The sequence below is a fragment of the Hemibagrus wyckioides genome, linkage group LG06 (assembly GCF_019097595.1).
Source record: "Hemibagrus wyckioides isolate EC202008001 linkage group LG06, SWU_Hwy_1.0, whole genome shotgun sequence".
Taxonomy (NCBI): domain Eukaryota; kingdom Metazoa; phylum Chordata; class Actinopteri; order Siluriformes; family Bagridae; genus Hemibagrus; species Hemibagrus wyckioides.
Window position 1 is genome coordinate 42,449,934 of NC_080715.1, and position 24,219 is coordinate 42,474,152.

Consider the following 24,219-nt stretch of genomic DNA (forward strand, 5'->3'; position numbering starts at 1 on the left):
TTTTCAGACAGCTAAACTTGTCACTGACCATGTTTTTTGAGTGTTTTGTTTTTCCCTGGACATGGTCTCTGATCAAGATCCTCGGTTCTTCTCTGGTGTGTGGTGAGCCTTTTGCAAGCTTGTTCTTCTGAAAACTATCCTTAATCTGACAGAAAGACTGAAAGGGTCAATCAGGAGCTGGAGACCACAATTTAGGAATCTGGCATCTGGCCACTCTTCATCCTGGAACACTCAGCTACTGTGGGAATATGTGCACTCCTCAACACTCCTCCAGTGAAGTAAGAGGGACCTGGTCCATTTTTGGTTTTGTAGCTAAGCATCAGTGTTTTAAATCTGATGTGTGCAGCTAGTGGAAGCCACTGGAGGAGTGCAGCAGTGAGGGTGGTGTGTAAGAGCTTGGTCAGGTTGATAACAACTTCTGCAGCTGAATTGTGGATCATTTTCAGAGGTCAAATTGCATTTAGTAGTCCAGTCCTAAATTGACAAGTGACTGAACAAATACCTGAGTAGCCTGTGTGGATTAAAATGTGAGGAAAAGGACAGTTGTTTGAACATGGAGATCAGAGAATTGTGCAGGGAGATTGAAAGATCCTAACCTGGAGATGATTCAACTGGGATGACCAGCAGTTCATTCACGATGATATGTCTGCCAGACATTCTGAGATCCAAGCAGAAGCTGTGGTATCTGAGGGAGGAAAGGAGATTTCCATACATATCAACCAGATGATTTCCAGCTGCATGAATAACCGCAGTTGGTACACCAATGCCACAAACTGCTAGCAGCATGATGGCAGCATGTACGGATGCAGTGGCCCCTCTCTCTCTCTGACTTCAGTGTTCAATTGTGCATTTTCGAGTGCTTTTAGTTAACGTTTTTGTTCGCGTATTTTGCTGTCATCTCTGCCCAAAGCAAGGTACATTCACTAATTCCTTTTGGTAATTGATTCAAGGAAAACAAACCACATTTTGGACAACACAGTATTTGAGGAACTTCGTGCCCTCAGTATATTCCACTGGCCAACCAAAACACTGACCTCACCTGTGGCAACTTGCCCAGAGAGGAGGCGTCAAAAGCACTGCAAGAGGAAGCAGAAATGAGGCAAATGCAGAGGCATCCAGGATAGGCTAGCAGCTAGCCCACACAGACCCAAGATACCATCCTTCATTTTAGCAAATGTAAGATCACTGGATAATAAAATGGACCACTTACAACTTCTAAGATCTGAGCAGCGATCTTCTCTTTACAGAGAAGTGGTTAAATGACAATGTGGCGGAGCAGTAAAGGCGGAGCGAAAAGTGAAACCAAAATAAACGTCATGATGGCCAGCGAATAGGAAGAGGATTTAATTTGGGAAGGAATTGATGTAATGGGGTGGAGGTTGCACTGGTATCAGCTGACCGCAAACTCACACAGGTGTATTGCTGGACTGAACGCCGGACAGTCGCCGAGATCGTTATCCGAGCGCAGGACCAGCGCAAAGTCATGTCTTTGTCTCAGGAGTGAAAGAGAAGTGCGTTTACCTGAATGCCTTCTTTTCTTGATGAAAATCCACTCCAAATTCACTGTTTGAAACTCTGTCCCAAGTTCCCAAGCTGAGCTGCTGGCTGGATGGCTCACAGTTTGCCGTGTACACACAAACACACACACATTCACTGATCACCTATGCCACATTCGTCACTCGCATACTGCAACAAACAACTCTCCTTAATTCAAATTTAAGTTCAAATTTTATTCGTTACATAGAAAATCATACACAGTATGACGTAGTGAAATGCTTGTTACGACTGTCCTACATTTGAAGAAGAGTATAAAGTATAAAGTAAAGTGTATGGACAAGAAAGGTATAGGGATATAGGTAATAAACATATAAATTGAAAAATAGGAAGAATGAAAACTATCTTAGTAGAAATTAAAAACACAAGGTTTAGGAGTGTGTTTATGGGAATTTTTGACCATTCTTCCAGAAGCGCATTTGTGAGGTCACACACTGATGTTGGACGAGAAGGCCTGGCTCTCAGTCTCCGCTCTAATTCATCCCAAAGGTGTTCTATCGGGTTGAGGTCAGGACTCTGTGCAGGCCAGTCAAGTTCATCCACACCAGACTCTGTCATCCATGTCTTTATGGACCTTGCTTTGTGCACTGGTGCACAGTCATGCTGGAAGAGGAAGGGGCCAGCTCCAAACTGTTCCCACAAAGTTGGGAGCATGGAATTGTCCAAAATGTCTTGGTATGCTGAAGCATTCAGAGTTCCTTTCACTGGAACTAAGGGGCCAAGCCCAGCTCCTGAAAAACAACCCCACACCATAATCCCCCTCCACCAAACTTTACATTTGGCACAATGCAGTCAGACAAGTACCGTTCTCCTGGCAACCGCCAAACCCAGACTCGTCCATCAGATTGCCAGATGGAGAAGCGCGATTCGTCACTCCAGAGAACGTGTCTCTACTGCTCTAGAGTCCAGTGGCGGCGTGCTTTACACCACTGCATCCGACGTTTTGCATTGCACTTGGTGATGTATGGCTTGGATGCAGCTGCTCGGCCATGGAAACCCATTCCATGAAGCTCTCTGCACACTGTTCTTGAGCTAATCTGAAGGCCACATGAAGTTTGGAGGTCTGTAGCGATTGACTCTGCAGAAAGTTGGCGACCTCTTCGCACTATGCGCCTCAGCATCCGCTGACCCCGCTCCGTCAGTTTACGTGGCCTACCACTTCGTGGCTGAGTTGCTGTCGTTCCCAAACACTTCCACGTTCTTATAATACAGCTGACAGTTGACTGTGGAATATTTAGGAGCGAGGAAATTTCACGAATGGATTTGTTGCACAGGTGGCATCCTATCACGGTTCCACGCTGGAATTCACTGAGCTCCTGAGAGCGACCCATTCTTTCACAAATGTTTGTAAAAACAGTCTGCATGCCTAGGTGCTTGATTTTATACACCTGTGGCCATGGAAGTGATTGGAACACCTGATTCTGATCATTTGGATGGGTGAGCGAATACTTTTGGCAATATAGTGTATCATTTGATCATTTACAATTCCTTTTTTACTAGTTTCTTGTCTGACATCTAATATTTAACATTTACTCTTTAGTCAGTGTAAAATGCCACATGAGTTTTTCTTACAAAATAAAAATGACAATTTTTTGTGCAGCTGGATTGTGTGCTAGTAAAACAGATGATGGAGTAACAATGTGGTAATGTGCAGGAATTTTACACAAAACTCTACACACATTATTCTGGATCACACAATCTCACAGATGGAGAAACAGACCACCAGTAGAGCCTGAATCCAGCGTATAGAGGCTGAGTGATTGTGGTGTGGACTCTGTGGAGGAGCTTCATGGTGTCAGAGACGCTGTAGAAGGACAGAGTTCCTGCACTGTGATCCACATAAACTCCTATTCTGGAGGATGCTGGAACTCTGAGATCAGTGAATGTTGTTGTGATAGAAAGAGAGAGAAGAAGAAGAAGAACACTCCAGACTCCAGGACTGATTGTTGAATCCAAACTCACACTCATAACCCCGTCCTTTCCTGCTGATGTCTTTATATGAGACTGATATGGACACACCACCACCGCTCCACTCCACCTCCCAGTAACAGTGTCCACACACACTCTCCTTACACAACACCTGAGGCCAGGAGTCAAATCTCTCTGGATTATTGGAGTACTTCTGCTTTCTCTCACTGTATCTCACCACTCTGTTCTTCTCAGACAGAATGAGGTTAGGATGTGTCGTGTTGGGATCCAGAGTCAGATCACAGAAATCTAAAATAAAAGAGAAAAACAAACTGAACAATGTGAACATGTTGGGTTTCATTCACAGAATACTTTATATTCATGTGAAGAGTGTGTGTGTGTGTGTCTGTCTTTGTGTTTGTGTGTGTGTCTTTGTGTGTGTGTGTAAGTGTGTGTGTGTGTGTGTGTGTATATATGTGTGTGTTAGATGTACATTTCAGAAACTCTTCTCTTTTCTGTGTCTCTGGTGGTGAAATGATCTGAACTGCTGCAGCTGTGGAGAGAAAAATGGAAATGAAGACAAAAAGCATCATCAGGTTGTGTAAAAGATGGAAACAGTTGAAAGTGATACAGTCAGTTTATTCATTTGAAATCAGTATTTTACTTCAAAGTGTCAGGTGAGCAAACTGGCTGCAGAAAAGTAAGCAGGAGCATGGCTAAGAAATAACACTTCACAGAGCGAGTAAAGACGTCCATCATTGTGTTTCTCCAGCAGGAGCAGCTCCTCTTACCATGTGGAGGGATTTTGTTGAATTCCTCCTCACAGAATTCCTCCAGTCTCTTCTTCAGATCTGAGAGAGAATTCCTCACTCCATTAAATGACAGATGTTGAGGGACAGTGATGCTGGATCTGGTCAAATCTCCTGCTCCAGTTGCTCCAGGAGTCGTTCAGCTCGACTCAGTTCAGCCTTCTCCTGAGCTCTGATCAGCTCCATCACCTCCGAGCGCTTTTTCTCCATGGAGCTGATCATCTCAGTAAAGATCCTCTCACTGTCATTTACTGCTGTCTGCACTGAGCTGTTAGGACACACACACACACACACACACACACACACACACACACACACACACACACACACACAGACACACACACAGACACACACACAGACACACACACAGACACACACACAGACACACACACAGACACACAGACACACACGAACACACACACACACACACACAGAAGATTTAAATCTCATCTATCATTCCCTCTCTTACTGGGACTCTAAATGACTGGTTGTCCATGTTGTGTGTGTTTCTAGGAGCAGCTCTGTCTCTGCTCACTGCTCACCTTTATAGTGTTCACAGCCTGTTTCAGCTCCTGCACCTTCTTCTGCTTCTCCTGGATTCTCTGCTGGAATTTTATCTGATCCTCCTTTAACTCACTCTGAGGAAAAATAAAATATATCTCACTGTGTGTGCATTATGAGTTTCTGAGCTCAGTGGGTGAACATTAACTGACGATAAAAGGATAAAGTTCACTCTGGTTCTATGTAACACTTCATTATAATGTAATAGACTGGATGTTTGGTGAAGTTCATAGATATAAAACATTGAAAAATTATCCAGGACTAGGATTGGGAACCACAGGGTTACAGCAAACCTTAATAACTCAGTGGCACATGCACACATTTTAATTATACACATAATTCTGCACTGAGGAACTTATTTTAAAACTATATTCATAACATCTTTAAAATAATATTTAACTTTTATTTCTCACCCCTTTTTCAGTTCTGTAAGCTTTAACTGAGACAGTGTCGTGGGTTTTGTGTTCATCCGTCATACACAGATAACAGATGAAGCTTTTGTCAGTACGACAGTAGATCTCCAGCACTTTATCATGTTCAGAGCAGATCTTCTCTTGTAGATTTCCAGAAGCTTCGATTAACTTGTGTTTTTTCCAAGCAGGAACTTCATAGTGAGATTTCAGATGAGTTTCACAAAAGGAGGCCAGACACATCAGACAGGACTTGACGGCTTTGTGTTTTCTCCCAGTGCAGAAATCACACTCCACATCTCCAGGTCCAGCGTAACAGTGAGCAGGAGAAGCAGCTTGGACTTCAGTCTTCTTCAGTTTCTCCACCACTTCAGCCAGCATGTTGTTTCTGCGTAGAACAGGCCTTGGAGTGAAAGTGTCAGAGGACAGCTATAGACTCCACTCTGATCCTCCTGATCCCAGCAGCCATTAATACACACCTTACAGAAACTGTGACCACAGGGGATAGTCACCGGATCCTTCAGGAGATCCAGACACACTGGACAGATGAACTGATCCACTAAAAACTGATCTACTGAAATACTGGCCTCAGCCATTTTCCTGAACTTAAACACGGTGCAAGAAATCAGTTTTGTTTTCTCTGAAAGGAGGAGTTACTTCCTGGTTCTGTGAGAGAGAGAGAGAGAGAGAGAGAGAGGAGGAAGAGGAGGAGCACAAAAAAGACAGGTTATGAACACTCCTCTGTTAACCATTTCATCTCCCTTCAGTGCATAAATATATCCAAGTAGCTTCTTCACTTATTAAATATAGAATGGGTCTAATTATTATTTTTTTTTTCCATTAGATTCAAGATTCAAAGAACTTTATTAATCCCAGGGGTAAATTCCTTTGCCATGTTACAGCTGCTTTAATAAAAATAAAAATACAAGAGAGAAAGAAAGAAATTTAAACACCGTTATATAAACTGTAAAATAGAATAAATAAATACAAATACTGTACAAATAATAGTGTAGAGCTGTAATATTGCACACAACTGACATTCTGAAATGTAGATTTAATTTTCTCACATTTTATACATAGTGATTAATATAACTATAAAAAGTTATATTATTTATGGCTTTAATGATTAATCATATATAAAAACCCCTGTGTGTTTTGGTAAGTGCACTCACTCCTGATGGCGGCACAACGACACCTGTTTCATTCCCGCCTTCCCAGATTTAATTGGCTGACGCGGTCTCAAAGAATGCTGTGATTGGCTACAATTTTATATTTTGCTAACAGACAGTGAAACTCACCAATTGTCGTAAAGGAGGCGGGATTTGCTAGTTTTCGCTAACCGAACTAAAGTTAGTGTGTCCGGTTTAATGCTAGCGCAATGGACTCTGCGCGTGTAAACATTTAAAACTATTTCAATTTGTAATTACTATTAGATACACGCCATAACATAACAGTACATAACTATAGTCGTTAAATTATTAATCACTATTGTCATGTACTGTAATTATGTCTGTGTCTTTAAGACGATGGAGTAGAAGGCATGATGGGAAGTTTGTTCATGTGGTTGGTAAATATATGCACATGCGAAGTAAAGAGGTGGTTGGAAAATGTTACACAGCCTGTGACTGATTTAATTCGGTAAAGTGCTTCCCTTTGATAACTTAAGAAACAGATATATAACATTGGCGACGAGGATGCAGCCTGGAGGGTGTAAGCACTGATTGCATGCGATGGAGAAGTCAGGTCTTCCTATGTTTGAATGCTACAAAGATCCCGCAACTCTTGGGCCAAGATGGACAAGGTGGCTGACATCATTTGAACTTTATGCAGATGGGAAAGGGCTTATAATTGAAGAGAGAGTCGCTGCTTCAGTTCGTCAACCCAGAGCGCTTCTTTTGCATCACGCTAGACTTGATGTCCAAGATGTATTCACCACACTGCCAAATACGGGGAATGCTGACGATTATAATACAGCCGTTGCAGCCTTCAATACATACTTTGTGCCACGAGTGAATGCTGCATATGCACGGCAGACCTTTTATAAACCTTCCCAAAACTCCAGCGAGACAGTTCAACAGTTTGCAACACGTCTCAGACAGGCGGCGAGAGACAGTGCATTCGCAGGCAAATGCTCATCAACATATGTGCGCCGGAAACTTTTAGAGGAAGGACATAATCTCACACTTGATGGCACATTAGAGGTTGCTACTCTCTGTGAACGGATAGAGGAACAGATGTCTGCATCATCCGTGAGCGACACATCAAAGCCTGACACTGAGTCTGTGAATAGAGTCTGGAAAAAAGGAGGAAATACGAAAGTAAAATTTAAAGGAAAACAACAAGCAGAAGGCGGTAAGATAAGTAAACAATGTTACAGATGTGGAAATATAGACCATTTAGGAAGAGATTTAAAATGTCCTGCTCGAGGCCAGATGTGTCACAAATGTAAAGGACGAGACCATTTCTCAAAAATGTGCAAAACTAAAAATGTTAAGCAAACAGTTAACCAAGTGGAAGGACAGACTGAATATGCATTTGTCATTCAAGATAACTGCAGACGTACAGATAGACTGAATGTTTGCTTGGGTAATGTTCATCTGAGGATGCTGGTAGACTCAGGTGCATCCAGCAATATCATTGATGAAAAAACTTGGGAGAAGCTGAAATCAGAGAGAAGTAAATGCCATTCGTACCTTCCAGATACAGAGAAGAAATTGTTTTCTTACTCATCTGATCAGCCTTTGCCAGTAAAGGGAGCTTTCAAGTGTGATGTAAAAATAGGCAGTCAGATGGTACACGCCGAGTTCATTGTTATAAAAGGGACTGGTGAACCTCTGTTAGGCAGAGATACAGCTATGAAACGTGGAGTACTCAAGATTGGCACAGACATTGCAGCAGTAATAGACCTTAAACAATCACTACAGTCACAATACCCAGAAGTGCTTCAGGGAGTTGGTAAGCTGAAAACTAAGCAAATCTGTCTGTACATAGATCAAACAGTCCAGCCAGTAGCCCAGCCCTTAAGAAGAATACCATTTAATCTAAGGGGTCCTGTGGAGGAAAAGATAAAAGAACTCCTAGAAATGGATATTATCAAAGAAGTAAATGGACCTACCCCATGGGTTAATCCAGTCGTAATCATGCCAAATGCCAATTCTGAAATCAGACTTTGTCTTGACATGCGACAGGCCAATTGCGCAATCATCAGAGAACGATACCCCATTCCTACAGTAGATGAGCTCGTACAAAATGTGAACGGATCAATGATCTTCAGCAAATTGGATCTTAAATGGGGTTATCATCAGTTAGAGCTAACACCAGAATCTCGCCAGATCACAACATTTGTGGTTGACAATGTAGTATACAGATACAAGCGTCTCATTTTTGGAGTATCATCCGCAAGTGAACAATATCAACATGAGATAGCTTCTGCACTCGCTGGAATAGAGTGAGTCGAAAACGTTTCGGATGATGTAATTGTGCATACGCCCAACCACGAAACACACAATCAATGCCTGCATGCTGTCATAAAGCGTCTAAGAGAATGTGGGCTGACTTTGAATCCTGCAAAATGTAAGTTTTGCATGGATCGTTTAAACTTCATGGGTATTCTGCTCACCCAGAAAGGGATTGGGCCCACCGAAGAAAGAGTCAGAGATGTGGTGGAAGCCCGAGAACCACAAAATGCCTCTGAAGTTAGAAGTTTTCTTGGACTTGTCAGTTACAGTAGCAGATTTATTCCACAATTTGCTACCTTGGCAGAGCCATTGACACGTCTAACCAGAAAGGAAACAGAATTTGTCTTCGAGCCTGAACAGAAAGGGCATTTATTGCCCTGAAAGATGAATTTGCAAAAGCAGGGACCTTGGCATATTTCGACAAAGATGCACCAACCCAGGTTATAGCTGATGCCAGCCCTGTCGGGTTGGGGGCTGTACTAACGCAGTGTCAAAGGGGTCAAATGGTACCAGTGTGCTACATCAGCAGAAGTCTTTCAGACTGCGAGAGACGGTACTCCCAGACCAAGAGAGAGGCCCTTGCCCTTGTATGGGCCTGTGAGAGGCTTCACCCATATATCTATCGGAGACAGTTTGACCTGCTTACAGACCATAAACCATTGGAGTCAATATATGGTTCACACTCTAAGCCCTGTGCCCATGTAGAGCGGTGGGTTTTACATCTCCAACCATATAACTTCAAGATTGTCTATGTTTCAGGAAAAGAAAATATCACTGACCCTTTGTCATGACATTTGGGGAGCACAGCAATGGGAGAGAAGCACTCACATGAATCGGATGAGTAGGTGAGATTTGTAGCCATTAGTGCCACCCCAAAAGCCCTAACCACAAGGGAGGTGGAAGAGGCTTCAGAAAAAGATCCAGAACTGATAGAAGTGAGAAGAGCCATTGAAAGTGGACACTTTGAATAGTGTATGCCATATGCAGCCATAGCTAATGAACTGTGCACAATAGGCTATCTGGTTCTATGTGGAACACGTATTGTTCTTCCAAAAGCACTACAAGCACGAGCACTAGCACTTGCCCATGAGGGACATCTAGGTATAGTCGGAACTAAGCAGCATCTCAGGACCAAAGTATGGTGGCCTGGCATGGACAGAGCTGCTGAGAGACACTGTAAATCATGTCATGGTTGTCAAATTGTCTCTCGTCCGGATGCTCCAGAGCCGCTGCGACCGTTACTATTGCCTGATGGACCATGGCAAGATCTAGCAGTGGATTTACTGCACTGAAAAAAATGATTCATTGAATTTACTCATTTTTTTAAGTGGTTGCAATCAATTTATTTTAGCTACAATTAAATAAATAAATTAAGTTCACTGACTTTGAACTACATTTATTTATTTAAATGTAGCTAAAATAAATTGATTGCAACCACTTAAAAAAATTGAGTAAATTCAATGAATCATTTTTTTCAGTGTGGGACCCTTGCCTTCGAAACACTCAATCCTAGTCATGGTGGATTATTATAGCAGGTACTATGAGTATGACATACTGACCTCCACCACAACTTCAAACGTGATTGACAGCCTGGAAGATATGTTTAGCCGACCTGGACTTCCCATAACACTGAAATCAGACAACGGACCTCAGTTCACATCAGATGAATTCAAGCATTTCTGTGAAGGAAATGGGATTAAACATCTGAAAACAACACCTAAATGGGCCCAAGCCAATGGTGAAGTCGAGCGTCAGAACGCCTCTATCTTGAAACGTGTTTGAATCGCACAGTCAGAAGGACTTGACTGGCGAAAGTAACTCAGAAAGTATGTCACAGTGTACAGGGGAATCGTGCCTAACACAACAGGCAAAACCCCGGCTGAACTTTTATTTAAAAGGAAAATGAGAGGCAAGTTACCTGAACTAACATCTATGGAGACAGATCTTGAAGTTCATGACGATGATGCTGAGAAAAAAGTGAAATACAAACTGTATGCAGATGAACATCGCAAAGCAGAACACTCAAGTGTAGCTGTTGGAGATCGGGTTTTGATCAGACAGGACAAAACCGATAAGTTCACAACACCATTCAATGCAACACCTCACACAGTGATCAGAAAAACTGGAAACAAAATAACTGTTGAGTCACCCACTGGAGCCAGATACAGTCGCAACACAACATTTGTTAGGAAATATGTGGAGAAAAACATTGAAGACAAACAGGATAGCAGGAAAGCAGAAGGTGACAGCAGTTCTGGGGATGCAAATCAACAGACATTGATAGAGGGCTCAGACAGACCTGTGTCTACAACAGAGTTTCACCAAGATGTCACATATGTGAAGCCCAAAAGGGAATGGAAATTACCTCAAAAATTTACAGACTTTGTTATTGATTGAATTCTTGAGTTGATGATTAAAAAGGGCTGTTGAGAAGTTCAGGGTTTCACAAATTTAGAGTTTGTTTAAAGAATGTAGTGTTTTATAAATAATGTTTAGGTATGTTATGTGTTCAGGCAAGATTGAGACAGGTTGAATGGATGGTCTCTATCCAACTTTGGGGGGGATGTCGTACTGTAATTATGTCTGTGTCTTTAAGACGATGGAGTAGAAGGCATAATGGGAAGTTTGTTCATGTGGTTGGTAAATATATGCACGTGCGAAGTAAAGAGGTGGTTGGAAAATGTTACAGGGCCTGTGACTGATTTAATTTGGTAAAGTGCTTCCCTTTGATAACTTAAGAAACAGATATATAACAACTATTTCCCACCATGGTTAGAGTTTGTATAGGAAACGAGGGCTATAAAAGAATCACTTTTCAAAAGGAACTAACTCAGAAGGAATCACTGACTCGATTCATTTCAGTGAGTGACTTTAAAAAGAATCGTTCCACTGATCTAAAATGAAGATAACACTGCATATATTATTATTATTTACCTTTATGCTATGTATAAAAACAACTATAGTGTGTTGCATTTATGAAATCAATGAACTGCTAGAGAGAAAACAATGTTTTTTCTGCATGCAACAAAAACATTTTCAACTCCGAAAAAACAGACGCTGGGTTGAATTTCAATTTCTATTTGAGTCCTCCTCGTATTTATGAAATAAAAAGCCGAACTTATATTATCCACCTGCAGCAAACCAAATATGCCATCTGTTTCTGAACCTTCTGCATCAGTTCCGAAACGGCTTTTTTCTCTCATCTCCATCCGGATATTTTTCAGCAAAGGCTATTTGTTTATTCTGGAAATGTCTTGCAATATTCGACTTTTTGTTGTTTGCCAGTTTCTCACCACATCTTAAGCATTCTGGTAAACCAGTCTCGTCAGCAGTGAAAGCAAATGAATCTGCCCACGTAGCACTTTTGAATTCATTTTAGGACTCTTGGACTCATCCATGGTTGGCCTACTGGCGGTTGAAAAGCTCAATAAATCGTCCTGGCGGGTGTCGCACCATCGGTGGTTGTGACCCATATTTTGAGCGATTAAAATTAAACACGTTTTATTTTAATGTTACAAGATCACCATAATCTACAAATTTAGAATTACATTTAAAAAACTAATGGACAAAAATAAAATAAATTTAAATTAAATACTCATTATTTATTTTCCAAAGCCACAGAGAGCTACAGCAGAGGGATGAAAGAGCCACATGCAGCTCCAGAGCCGCGGGTTGCCGACCCCTGGTCTAGATTAAAGATTGCACCTTAAGTATAATTTAGTTTTATCTCTATGTTTAGCTCAATGTTTGTCTGCGTCACTGCACTTTGTCTTTGTTCTGTGTAGCACCTTTGGTCTAGGAGGAACGTTGTTTCATTTCACTGTGTACTGCATCAGCTATACTCTATATGGTTGAAGTGACATTAAAGCCTCTTTGACTTTTGACTTTGACTTTATACTCTCTTCATTATACCAATTCATTATGACTCAAAAGCTCATTCTGAATCTTGCCGTCTCCTTGTGCACGTCTGACACATCATCATTCGGAATCATCCTGACTCTCAGTGGCGGGCCGTGCATTTCACACCTAGGCCTTCACTGGTGTCCTTCCTGAATTAATCCACCTCTATAGCATCATTATGACACCACAGCAATAGATACTAATCAACCATTAAATAGCAAAGTAGAAAAGAAATTAGTCTGCAGTATTTCACACCTCACAAGGAATAGTCAATTTTAATACGGTTACTTTTCTCAAAAAGACATTCTTAAGGACCCCAGCGGGCATGTTGATATCAATTTGATGTCAAATGTTAGTCAAGACTCGATCAAGATGCTATAACATTATTTTAAATTCAGTTTGGAAGGCAATTTCTTCCAGTGGTAATTGGTTTAAAATAGGAAGTTAATCCTATATTGAAATTGGTTTATATATGTAGGGCAAAATGTTTGACGTTCAATTGACACGTGATAAACAGCTGAATTATTGATGTCAATGTGATGTCAATATGACATCAAATCAATGTCATGTTTTAGAAGTGAAATTGATGTCATATTGACATCACATTGACATCAATAATTCAGCTGTTTATCACTTTTTCTTATAAGGCCTCATCATTTGGCAAAATGATGATTAAAAATATTTCAGACAGGTTATTATTTTTTTATTTTTAATGATACCATAATGCTGTGTAATTACAATACTGAAATTACTATATTTTTTGTAATAATGTATTGCCAGTTAATTAATTTACAGTAGGCCTAATTTTTCACAGTGAAAGAACCTTGACATTTCTTGTCTGAATAACAATAACAGGCATCCCTCCAAATTTGAAATTAATCTAATATTTTTATTATTCCCTGAAATTATTCCTTTTCGCATTGACAAATACTTTCTCTGCTGTTCACCGCCACACCTGTAGATGGCGCTTTGCAATGGGGGAGGGGTGACGAGGTCCAATTGAAGACTCCAGAATCAATCCTATCAAACCCTTCCCTTTCACATTAACATGAACTTTTATCAGGCTCACTGACTCGTGCTGTGTCTTTTTATCATTTAGGTAAATGTGTTGACAACTCATAAAAATGTAGAATATAAATTATTTTGGGCAACTTTTAACACTTAGAAGAAAACGTTTTAATGAAATGTGACTCTGTGCAAGGACGTTTGGTACTTTTTGTCTATGCTATTTTCCCACGTTTTTATATCCTGTATTAGTTTAGCTTGCTGTGGCTTATGTGAACAGAGGAATTCAGTTAAGCTGGTTTTGTAATGTCAAAAGGGTATTTTTTTATTTTTGGGGTTATTTTAATTTCGGTTTTTAAGGTTCCGTCTAATGGGCAGCACGGTGGCTTAGTGGTTAGCACTGTTGCCTCACAGCAAGAAGGTCCTGGGTTTGACATGTATAAGTTGGTTGGTAATTCTAAACTGGAATACTCACACAGAAGTAAGTGTGTGGTTGATGATGGAGTAACAATGTGGTAATGTGCAGGAATTTTACACAAAACACTACACACATTATTCTGGATCACACAATCTCACAGATGCAGAACCAGACCACCAGGAGAGCCTAAACCCAGCGTATAGGGGCTGAGTGAATGTGGTGTGGACTCTGTGGAGGAGCTTCATGGTGTCAGAGATGCTGTAGAAGGACAGAGTTCCTGCACTGTGATCCACATAAACTCCTATTCTGGAGGGTGATGGAACTCTGAGATCAGTCTCAATGTTGTTGTGATAGAAAAAGAGCGGACACAACACCACCGCTCCACTCCACCTCCCAGTAACAGCATCCACACACACTCTCCTTACACAACACCTGAATAAAGGAGTCAAATCTCTCTGGATGATCAGAGTACTGCTGCTCTCTCTCACTGTATCTCACCACTCTGTTCTTCTCAGACAGAATGAGGTTAGGATGTGTCGTGTTGGGATCCAGAGTCAGATAACAGAAATCTAAAATAAAAGAGAAAAACAAACTGAACAATGTGAACATGTTGGGTTTAATTCACAGAATACTGTATAATCTATAATCTATATACTGTATATATGAAGAGTGTGTGTGTGTGTGTTATTGTGTAAATGTGTGTGTCTTTGTGTGTGTGTGTGTGTGTGTGTGTTAGATGTACATTTCAGAAACTCTTCTCTGCTCTGTGGCTCTGGTGGTGAAATGATCTGAACTGCTGCAGCTGTGGAGAGAAAAATGGAAATGAAGACAAAAAGCATCATCAGGTTGTGTAAAAGATGGAAACAGTTGAAAGTGATACAGTCAGTTTATTCATTTGAAATCAGTATTTTACTTCAAAGTGTCAGGTGAGCAAACTGGCTGCAGAAAAGTAAGCAGGAGCATGGCTAAGAAATAACACTTCACAGAGCGAGTAAAGACGTCCATCATTGTGTTTCTCCAGCAGGAGCAGCTCCTCTTACCATGTGGAGGGATTTTGTTGAATTCCTCCTCACAGAATTCCTCCAGTCTCTTCTTCAGATCTGAGAGAGAATTCCTCAATCCATCAAATGACAGATGTTGAGGGACAGTGATGCTGGACATGTCAAAATCTGGTCTTTCAAATGGAGGCGATCGACGTCCAGAAGCTAAAGCCTACAGAGAAGAAATGAAATGAAAGACACACTTGTGATGTCAGACAGGGACATTTATTGCTGCTTTAATGAGAGGTGTTTTAGAGAGTGTGTGAGGAACAGCTGGCTCTGTAGATCAGACAGTGAGTGTTACCTGGAGGAAATGGATGTGATCGTGTGTGTGTGAAAGCTGCTCCAGCTCAGTGACTCTCCTCTGAAGATCAGCAATCTCCTGCTCCAGTTTCTCCAGGAGTCATTCAGCTGGACTCAGTTCAGCCTTCTCCTGAGCTCTGATCAGCTCCGTCACCTCCGAGCGCTTTTTCTCCATGGAGCTGATCATCTCAGTAAAGATCCTCTCACTGTCATCTACTGCTGTCTGTGCACTGAGTTGTTAGGACACACACACACACACACACACACATACACACACATACACATACACACACATACACATACACACACATACACACACACACACACAGAAGATTTAAATCTCATCTATCATTCCCTCTCTTACTGGGACTCTAAATGACTGGTTGTCCATGTTGTGTGTGTTTCTAGGAGCAGCTCTGTCTCTGCTCACTGCTCACCTTTATAGTGTTCACAGCCTGTTTCAGCTCCTGCACCTTCTTCTGCTTCTCCTGGATTCTCTGCTGGAATTTCATCTGATCCTCCTTTAACTCACTCTGAACACATCAGATATATTCATAAGGTTATAAATGATGTAAGGATATATATTAAGCGCAGTTAAAGACTTTAACTAAAGTTCCCTCCTGTTTTCTGTCTTGTTTTGACTAGTTTAAGTTCTAAAATGGTTGTTGGCTAGGTGAAGGTTACTCCTATAATCTGATTATGATGAACGTTGAGTAAAGATATGTTTACTTAATACATTTACTTAATTCTTCAATCACAAGTTCAATCTTGTAACTGACCAAAGCTGCTAAATCTAAATGAGAAATATCATTGGGATGAGTTCTCACCTGTTTCTCTGCTCTTCCTGCTGCAAAGAGCAAATACATCTTTGATCAGTATGACAGTAGATCTCCAGCATTTTATCATGTTCAGAGCAGATCTTCTCTTGTAGATTTCCAGAAGCTTCGATTAACTTGTGCTTTTTTAATGCAGGAACTTCATAATGAGGTTTCAGGTGAGTTTCACAAAAGGAGGCCAGACATATCAGACAGGACTTGACGGCTTTGTGTTTTCTCCCGGTGCAGAAATCACACTCCACATCTCCAGGTCCAGCGTAACAGTGAGCAGGAGAAGCAGCTTGGACTTCAGTCTTCTTCAGTTTCTCCACCACTTCAGCCAGCATGTTGTTTCTGCGTAGAACAGGCCTTGGAGTGAAAGTGTCTCTGCACTGAGGACAGCTGTAGACGCCCTTCTGATCCTCCTGATCCCAGCAGCCATTAATACACACCTTACAGAAACTGTGACCACAGGGGATAGCCACCGGATCCTTCAGGAGATCCAGACACACTGGACAGATGAACTGATCCTGATCTACTGAAATACCGGCCTCAGCCATTTTCCTGAAAACAGACAGAGACAGTGAGATTCTGTGATCAGTTTTGCCTTATCTAAAATGAGGAGTTACTTCCTGGTTCTGTAAGAGAGAGAGGGAGGGAGGAGGAGCACAAACACAGACAGGTTATGAACACTCCTCTGTTAACCATTTCCATCTCCCTTCAGTGCATAAATATAACCATGTAGCTGCTACACTTATTAGGATTGATTTCATGAAATACAGAATGGGTCTTTTTTTTATTTCACACTTTTTATATTAAAAAATGACATGCTGAAATATTTATTCACTCACTTCTGATGGCTGTACACCGACAATTATTTTTATTGTTGGAATATATACAAAAATGTATTTACAAACATTTACAGCTCACAACATATCAGAAAGCACATGATTAAATAAATCAGCAACACCACCTCTTCCTGAAGGCCGAAAAGTGCTCCTTACATCTACAATCCACCAATTTCTTAGGCTATGTAATCAGCCCCACCAGTATTAATATGGAAGAAGGCAAGGTGGAAGCCATCACCTCCTGGCCGCTTCCCACTACCGTGAAGGAACTACAAAGGTTTCTCAGCTTTGCCAATTTCTACAGGAGATTCATCAGAGGTTATAGTTCCATCATCGATCCCCCTCATGAATCTCCTTAGAAAGGGACCAAAACTCTCCAGAGTTCCAGAAACCAACCAAGCCTTTGAGCTCCTCAAACAACTCTTCACCTCAGCACCCCTCCTGACGCATCCTGATCCCAGACTCCCCTTCATCGTGGAGGTACATGCATCCACCACTGGAGTGGGGGCAGTTCTGTCTCAAGAGCACGGTAGCCCAGCACAACTTCACCCATGTGCCTATCCAAAGAAACTCTCCTCCTGTGAACAGAACTATGATGTAGGGAACAGAGAATTGCTGGCCATTAAGTTAGCCTTGGAGGAGTGTGGCACTGGCTGGAGGGAGCTCGTCACCCATTCACAGTCATCACAGACCACAGGAACCTCCAATACCTTCGTGATGCTAAATGGCTCAACCCACGTCAAGCTTGGTGGGCCCTGTTCTTCACCCAGTTTGACTTCAAGATCACTTACCGCCCAGGGTCCAAAAACGTTAAGGCAGACACTCTTTCCTGCCTATATTCTCCAGATGCTCCCTCCAAACAACCTGAACCCATACTACCCCCTAAAATACTGGTATCTTCTATTCAGTAGGGATTAGAGGATGACATGACATCGGCCAGTGTCTTCGAGCCGACTCCCCCAGAATGTCCTCCTGACCTCACTTATGTCCCATTGTCCCTTCGTCAACGCCTAATCCAGTCGGCTCACTCCTCCCTGGACACTGGGCATGCAGGCATCAGTCAGACTCTCTTGATTCTTCAGGAAAGATACTGGTGGCCTGGTCTACAGTCGGACGTCAGAAGGTACGTCAGGGGCTGCCAGGAGTATGCCATTGCCAAAACTCCTAGGCATCTCCCATCAGGCAAACTGGTCCCATTACCCACTCCTCAGCACCCCTGGTCACACCTAGGCATAGACTTCATTACAGATTTACCTGCCTCAGATGGTCACATCTGCATCCTGGTGGCAGTAGACTGGTTCTCTAAGGCTTGCCGCCTCATCCCTCTGAAAGGTCTCCCTACAGCCTTAGAGACCGCAGAAAATCTGTTCCAGCACATCTTCCAAAATTTTGGAATCCCAAAGGACGTTGTCTTGGACACAGGACCCCAGTTCGTGTCCCGAGTCTGGAAGGCCTTCTTCCACCACCTAGGTGTGACAGTCAGCCTGACCTCTGGATATTACCCCGAGTCCAATGGTCAAATGGAATGTAAGATACAAGAGGTCAGTAGATACTTGCGTTCCTTCTGCCACAATCAGCAAAACTCCTGGCACCATTTCCTTCCATGGGCAAAGTATGCACAGAACTCCCTTCACCAAACTACCACCGGTCTCACCCCCTTCCAGTGCATACTCAGGTACCAACCACCAGTATTCCTCTGGTCAGAGGAGCCTTCCACAGTGCCATCTGTCCAACACTGGTTCCAGGAAAGTGAGAGAGCCTGGAATTCAGCCCATCAGAGGTTGCAGCAGGCCATAAGATGCGACAAGTGGCTAGCGGATGCATGCAGGAGTGACACACCCCAATACCAACTGGGACAGAAGGTTTGGCTCTCCACCAGGGACATCTGTCTGCGTCTGCCCTGCAAAAAGTTCAGCCCCAGATTCATCGGCCCATTCCTCGTCACCAAACAGATCAATCCTGTCACCGTAGAACTTCAGCTTCCCTCACACTATGAGATTCACCCCACATTTCACGTGGGCCTTCTTAAACCTTTTGTCTCACCTGTCTCTCCTTCTCCCTCCACAGAGTCTGGTGCAGCCGCTGATCCCCCTCTCCCTATGGTGGTCGAGGACTCCTCTGTGTACACGGTCAAGGAGATCCTGGCATCGTGGTGGCAGTTTCGAATACCTCGTTGACTGGGAGGGGTATGGGCCGGGGGGGTTCTGTCACAGGCACGCCGGACTCCACTTCTCACCAGCGCACTCATTCGCCTGAGTTTTAATTAAGCGAACCTGCACTCCCCTATTTAAACCTCATGTTTCCACTCTTTCTTTGTCTGGTCTCACAAGTAGACGCCGACTCGCTACCCCTCGCTCTAGCATAAAGCTAAAGTTTCACTTTCTCTTTATTTCCGGTACTATCCTCAGTATTCACTTCTCCAGCTCCACTTACCTCCTTCCCCAAAGTGGACTAGTCCTGGTTCCTTCTGCCTCCATTCTCTGGTTGCCATTGCATGCTGGGCTGAGAGTTCCTCTCCTTCACCTTTCTACCCATATTCCGTTTTGCTCAATAAACATACCCCACTCGGGGTTTAAATTCCCAGTTTGTTCCTGTGTGGTATTTGTGACAATATGTGGCACTGAACTGACTCCATATATTTTACATCAAGAACACAAGCAGAAAAATCAAATGAGTTAAAAGGTTGATCTGTTTTGTCTCTGCCTGATCAATGGAAACAAACCTGTGCTGGCTATTTTGGATAAAGTGGTTAATCCTGGGTTGAAATACCCTAAGTGGCATAGTCTGTACTCCATTTTACATTTTTGCAGAGCTGTACTTTCCCAAGTTAGTCTTTCTCTCCCCTGCTCTTGCCACAGTGAGGACAAATGGGTGAAGAAATGGATGCTATGTGCATACTATGAAGAAAAAAGACACATTAAAGTACTAAATTACTTCAAGAATTTGTCCTGTTTCTAACATTTTTTCATGGGTGGATATGTTGGTGGAATGGCACTGTTCAGCATTGCGGAAATGTAGAGGATGTATTTTGAAATATGTAAATTTTTATATATGAGATGTTTGTTTTGATGAGGAATCTGTTTTAGCCTGCCTATTGTATGGTGGGAAAAGGGAAAGGTATGAATTGGCTGACACATGGGAGTGTAATGCCTTGACCTCTGTCATTAAAAAGTTGAGTTTTTCATGAAGCCCGTCTGTCTAAATCCTTTAGTGTAGCACACAGTAGGGTAGGAAAAAAACATACATTCATTTAAGTGCATTGAAACCAAATAAATCAGAGCGTGAAGTGAGATCATTCCATCTTTCAGTCTTCCAGGGTAGTGTTGTTTTAGATTAACCCTACAAGGGGGTTAAATGTCAGTGTCAGCCATGGTGCAGTGTCAGTCACGTTTCTTGAAAGGTTGATCTATTCATGATAATAGACTTGACTTGAGCTTGACCTACTGGACTACTATTACTTAATTCAAGATGTGTTAGAACTTATGTTTCATACTCTTGGACTGTTTGGGTTTGGAGAAAACTTTAAATTAAATTACTTTATAAGGACACTAATAGTCTAACAGTAATAGTCTTGTTACTACAGAGTTCATCGCAAAAATTCTCAATTAATAAAGGAATTAAACAATGTTGTTTATCTCACCCCTGCTATTTATTATTATAAAAACAAAGAAAAAAACACATTACATTAGAAAAGGAATTATAGTCATGGATTATGAAGTCAGAAAAGCCATTAAAGGATTAAAATTTTGAATTAAATTTTAAATTAATTTTGAAATTAAAATATTGAATTTAAAAACCTTTTAGTTTCATATACCAAATTCAATTTTTATGAAACTAGGAGGTATCAGCTTTCTCCTTAGATGTGACTATGACCTTAAAACTAAACTCCTTGTTAATTTACCTGCATTCTATCAACAGCTTTTACTTTATTGGAAATGAAGATTAATATAATCTTATTTATCCATCCAAAGAATTTTTTAAGATGTTCTTTTGGTCTAGACTGTATTATAAGTTTCTGTCTGCCAGCCAATCATCATCCAGACTGAATATGGGATGAACACAACACAGGTAGCTTTAACCAATCACCTACTGTATGATTTAATGTAGTTTAAATATTGTTAAATGCTTTACAATGAAATTTCAGGGTTTAGAAACAACTTCAGACTTTACAAAGTGAATGTGTATTTTACATCCAGAACACAAGCAGAAAAATCAAATGAATTAAAAAGTTGATCTTTTATTTTTCTAGAGTGTGATCCTAACAGGTTTAAAATGTTGTACAGTACTGGCTTTATTACTGTTTATTAGTGATTTAATGAGAGGATGCTTCATATGAAACAAACAGATAGAACTTTACAGTGCTAAAGTCACAAGATATCATTTGATCATTTACAATTCCTTTTTTTTAACTAATTTCTAATATTTACTCTTTAATCAGTGTAAAATGCCTCATGAGTTTTTCTTACAAAATAAAAATGACTGTATTTTGTGCAGCTGGATTGTGTGCTAGTAAAACAGATGATGGAGTAACAATGTGGTAATGTGCAGAAATTTTACACAAAACTCTACACACATTATTCTGGATCACACAATCTCACAGATGGAGAACCTACACACCAGTAGAGCCTGAATCCAGCATATAGAGGATGAGTGAATGCGGTGTGGACTCTGTGGAGGAGCTTCATGGTGTCAGAGACGCTGTAGAAGGACAGAGTTCCTGCACTGTGATCCACATAAACTCCTATTCTGGAGGATGATGGAACTCTGAGATCAGTCTCAATGTTGTTGTGAAAGAAAGAGAGAGAAGAAGAAGAACAACAATACAGACTCCAGGACTGATTGTTGAATCCAAACCCACACTCATTACCCCATCCTTTCCTGCTGATGTCTTTATATGAGACTGATATGGACACAACACCACCGCTCCACTCCACCTCCCAGTAACAGCGTCTACACACACTCTCCTTACACAACACCTGAATATAGGAGTCAAATCTCTCTGGATGATCAGAGTACTGCAGCTCTCTCTTACTGCCTCTCACCACTCTGTTCTTCTCAGACAGAATGAGGTGAGGATGTGTCGTGTTGGGATCCAGAGTCAGATCACAGAAATCTAAAATAAAAGAGAAAAACAAACTGAACAATGTGAACATGTTGAGTTTCATTCACAGAATACTGTATATTCATGTGGAGAGTGTGTGTGTGTGTGTCTGTGTGTGTGTGTGTGTGTGTGTGTGTTTGCGTGTGTGTGTGTGTGTGTATCATTGTGTGTGTTTGTGTTTGCGTGTGTGTTTGTGTATCTTTGTGTGTGTGTGTGTTTGCGTGTGTGTGTGTGTATCTTTGTGTGTGTATATCTTTGTGTGTGTGTGTGTTTGCATGTGTGTGTGTCTTTCTTTGTATGTCTTTGTATGTGTGTGTGTGCATGTGTGCGTGTGTGTGTGTGTGCGTGTGTGCGTGTGTGTGTGTGCATGTGTGTGTGCATGTGTGTGTGTATCTTTGTGTGTGTGTATCTTTGTGTGTGTGTGTGTTTGCGTGTGTGTGTGTCTTTGTGTGTATGTCTTTGTGTGTGTGTGTGTGTATGTTTGTGTGTGTGTCTGTGTGTGTGTGTGAGTGAGTGTGTATGTCTTTGTGTGTGTGTGTTTGCGTGTGTGTGTGTGTTTGCATGTGTGTTTGCATGTGTGTTTGTGTGTGTGTGTGTGTGTGTGTGAGTGTGTTTGTGTGTGAGTGTGTGAGTGTGTGAGTGTGTGTCTGTGTGTGTGTGAGTGTGTGTTTGTGTGAGTGTGTGTCTGTGTGTGTGTGAGTGGGTGGGTGTGTGCGTGTGTGTGTGTGTGTGTTTGTGTGTGTGAGTGTCTGTGAGTGTGTGTGTGATTGAGTGAGTGTGTGTCTGTGCGTTTGTGTGGGTGTGTCTGAGTGGGTGTGTGCGTGTGTGTCTATGTGTCTGTGTGTGTGTGAGTGTGTGTGTGTGTATATACACTATATTGCCAAAAGTATTCGCTCACCCATCCAAATAATCAGAATCAGGTGTTCCAATCACTTCCATGGCCACAGGTGTATAAAATCAAGCACCTAGGCATGCAGACTGTTTTTACAAACATTTGTGAAAGAATGGGTCGCTCTCAGGAGCTCAGTGAATTCCAGCGTGGAACTGTGATAGGATGCCACCTGTGCAACAAATCCAGTCGTGAAATTTCCTCGCTCCTAAATATTCCACAGTCAACTGTCAGCTGTATTATAAGAACGTGGAAGTGTTTGGGAACGACAGCAACTCAGCCACGAAGTGGTAGGCCACGTAAACTGACGGAGCGGGGTCAGCGGATGCTGAGGCGCATAGTGCGAAGAGGTCGCCAACTTTCTGCAGAGTCAATCACTACAGACCTCCAAACTTCATGTGGCCTTCAGATTAGCTCAAGAACAGTGCGCAGAGAGCTTCATGGAATGGGTTTCCATGGCCGAGCAGCTGCATCCAAGCCATACATCACCAAGTGCAATGCAAAGCGTCGGATGCAGTGGTGTAAAGCACGCCGCCACTGGACTCTAGAGCAGTGGAGACGCGTTCTCTGGAGTGACGAATCGCGCTTCTCCATCTGGCAATCTGATGGACGAGTCTGGGTTTGGCGGTTGCCAGGAGAACGGTACTTGTCTGACTGCATTGTGCCAAGTGTAAAGTTTGGTGGAGGGGGGATTATGGTGTGGGGTTGTTTTTCAGGAGCTGGGCTTGGCCCCTTAGTTCCAGTGAAAGGAACTCTGAATGCTTCAGCATACCAAGACATTTTGGACAATTCCATGCTCCCAACTTTGTGGGAACAGTTTGGAGCTGGCCCCTTCCTCTTCCAACATGACTGTGCACCAGTGACCAAAGCAAGGTCCATAAAGACATGGATGACAGAGTCTGGTGTGGATGAACTTGACTGGCCTGCACAGAGTCCTGACCTCAACCCGATAGAACACCTTTGGGATGAATTAGAGCGGAGACTGAGAGCCAGGCCTTCTCGTCCAACATCAGTGTGTGACCTCACAAATGTGCTTCTGGAAGAATGGTCAAAAATTCCCATAAACACACTCCTAAACCTTGTGGACAGCCTTCCCAGAAGAGTTGAAGCTGTTATAGCTGCAAAGGGTGGACCGACGTCATAATGAACCCTATGGATTAGGAATGGGATGTCACTTAAGTTCATATGCGAGTCAAGGCA

General features: G+C 42.1%; 2 protein-coding genes and 1 pseudogene across 2 annotated transcripts in view; all 3 read right to left on the bottom strand.

Moving 5' to 3' along the window:
- Positions 1–4,259: 4,259 nt before the first annotated feature.
- Positions 4,260–5,877, bottom strand: LOC131355184 (E3 ubiquitin/ISG15 ligase TRIM25-like; annotated as a pseudogene).
- A 1,570-nt stretch (positions 5,878–7,447) lies between these two features.
- Positions 7,448–16,741, bottom strand: LOC131353875 (E3 ubiquitin/ISG15 ligase TRIM25-like). Its single transcript, XM_058390946.1, has 2 exons — positions 16,194–16,741; positions 7,448–7,535 (listed from the first exon to the last, which is right to left on the bottom strand). Exons 1-2 carry the CDS (start codon positions 16,739–16,741, stop codon positions 7,448–7,450), a joined length of 636 nt encoding a protein of 211 aa, XP_058246929.1.
- Positions 16,742–20,889: 4,148 nt separating this feature from the next.
- Positions 20,890–24,219, bottom strand: part of LOC131355203 (tripartite motif-containing protein 16-like) — a 15,302-nt gene continuing 11,972 nt past the window's right edge. Inside the window, exon 6 of the mRNA XM_058393484.1 lies at positions 20,890–22,142. Coding sequence (XP_058249467.1) covers positions 21,604–22,142 — 539 coding nt within the window. The 3' untranslated portion in view covers positions 20,890–21,603. The remainder of the gene's footprint in view (positions 22,143–24,219) is intronic.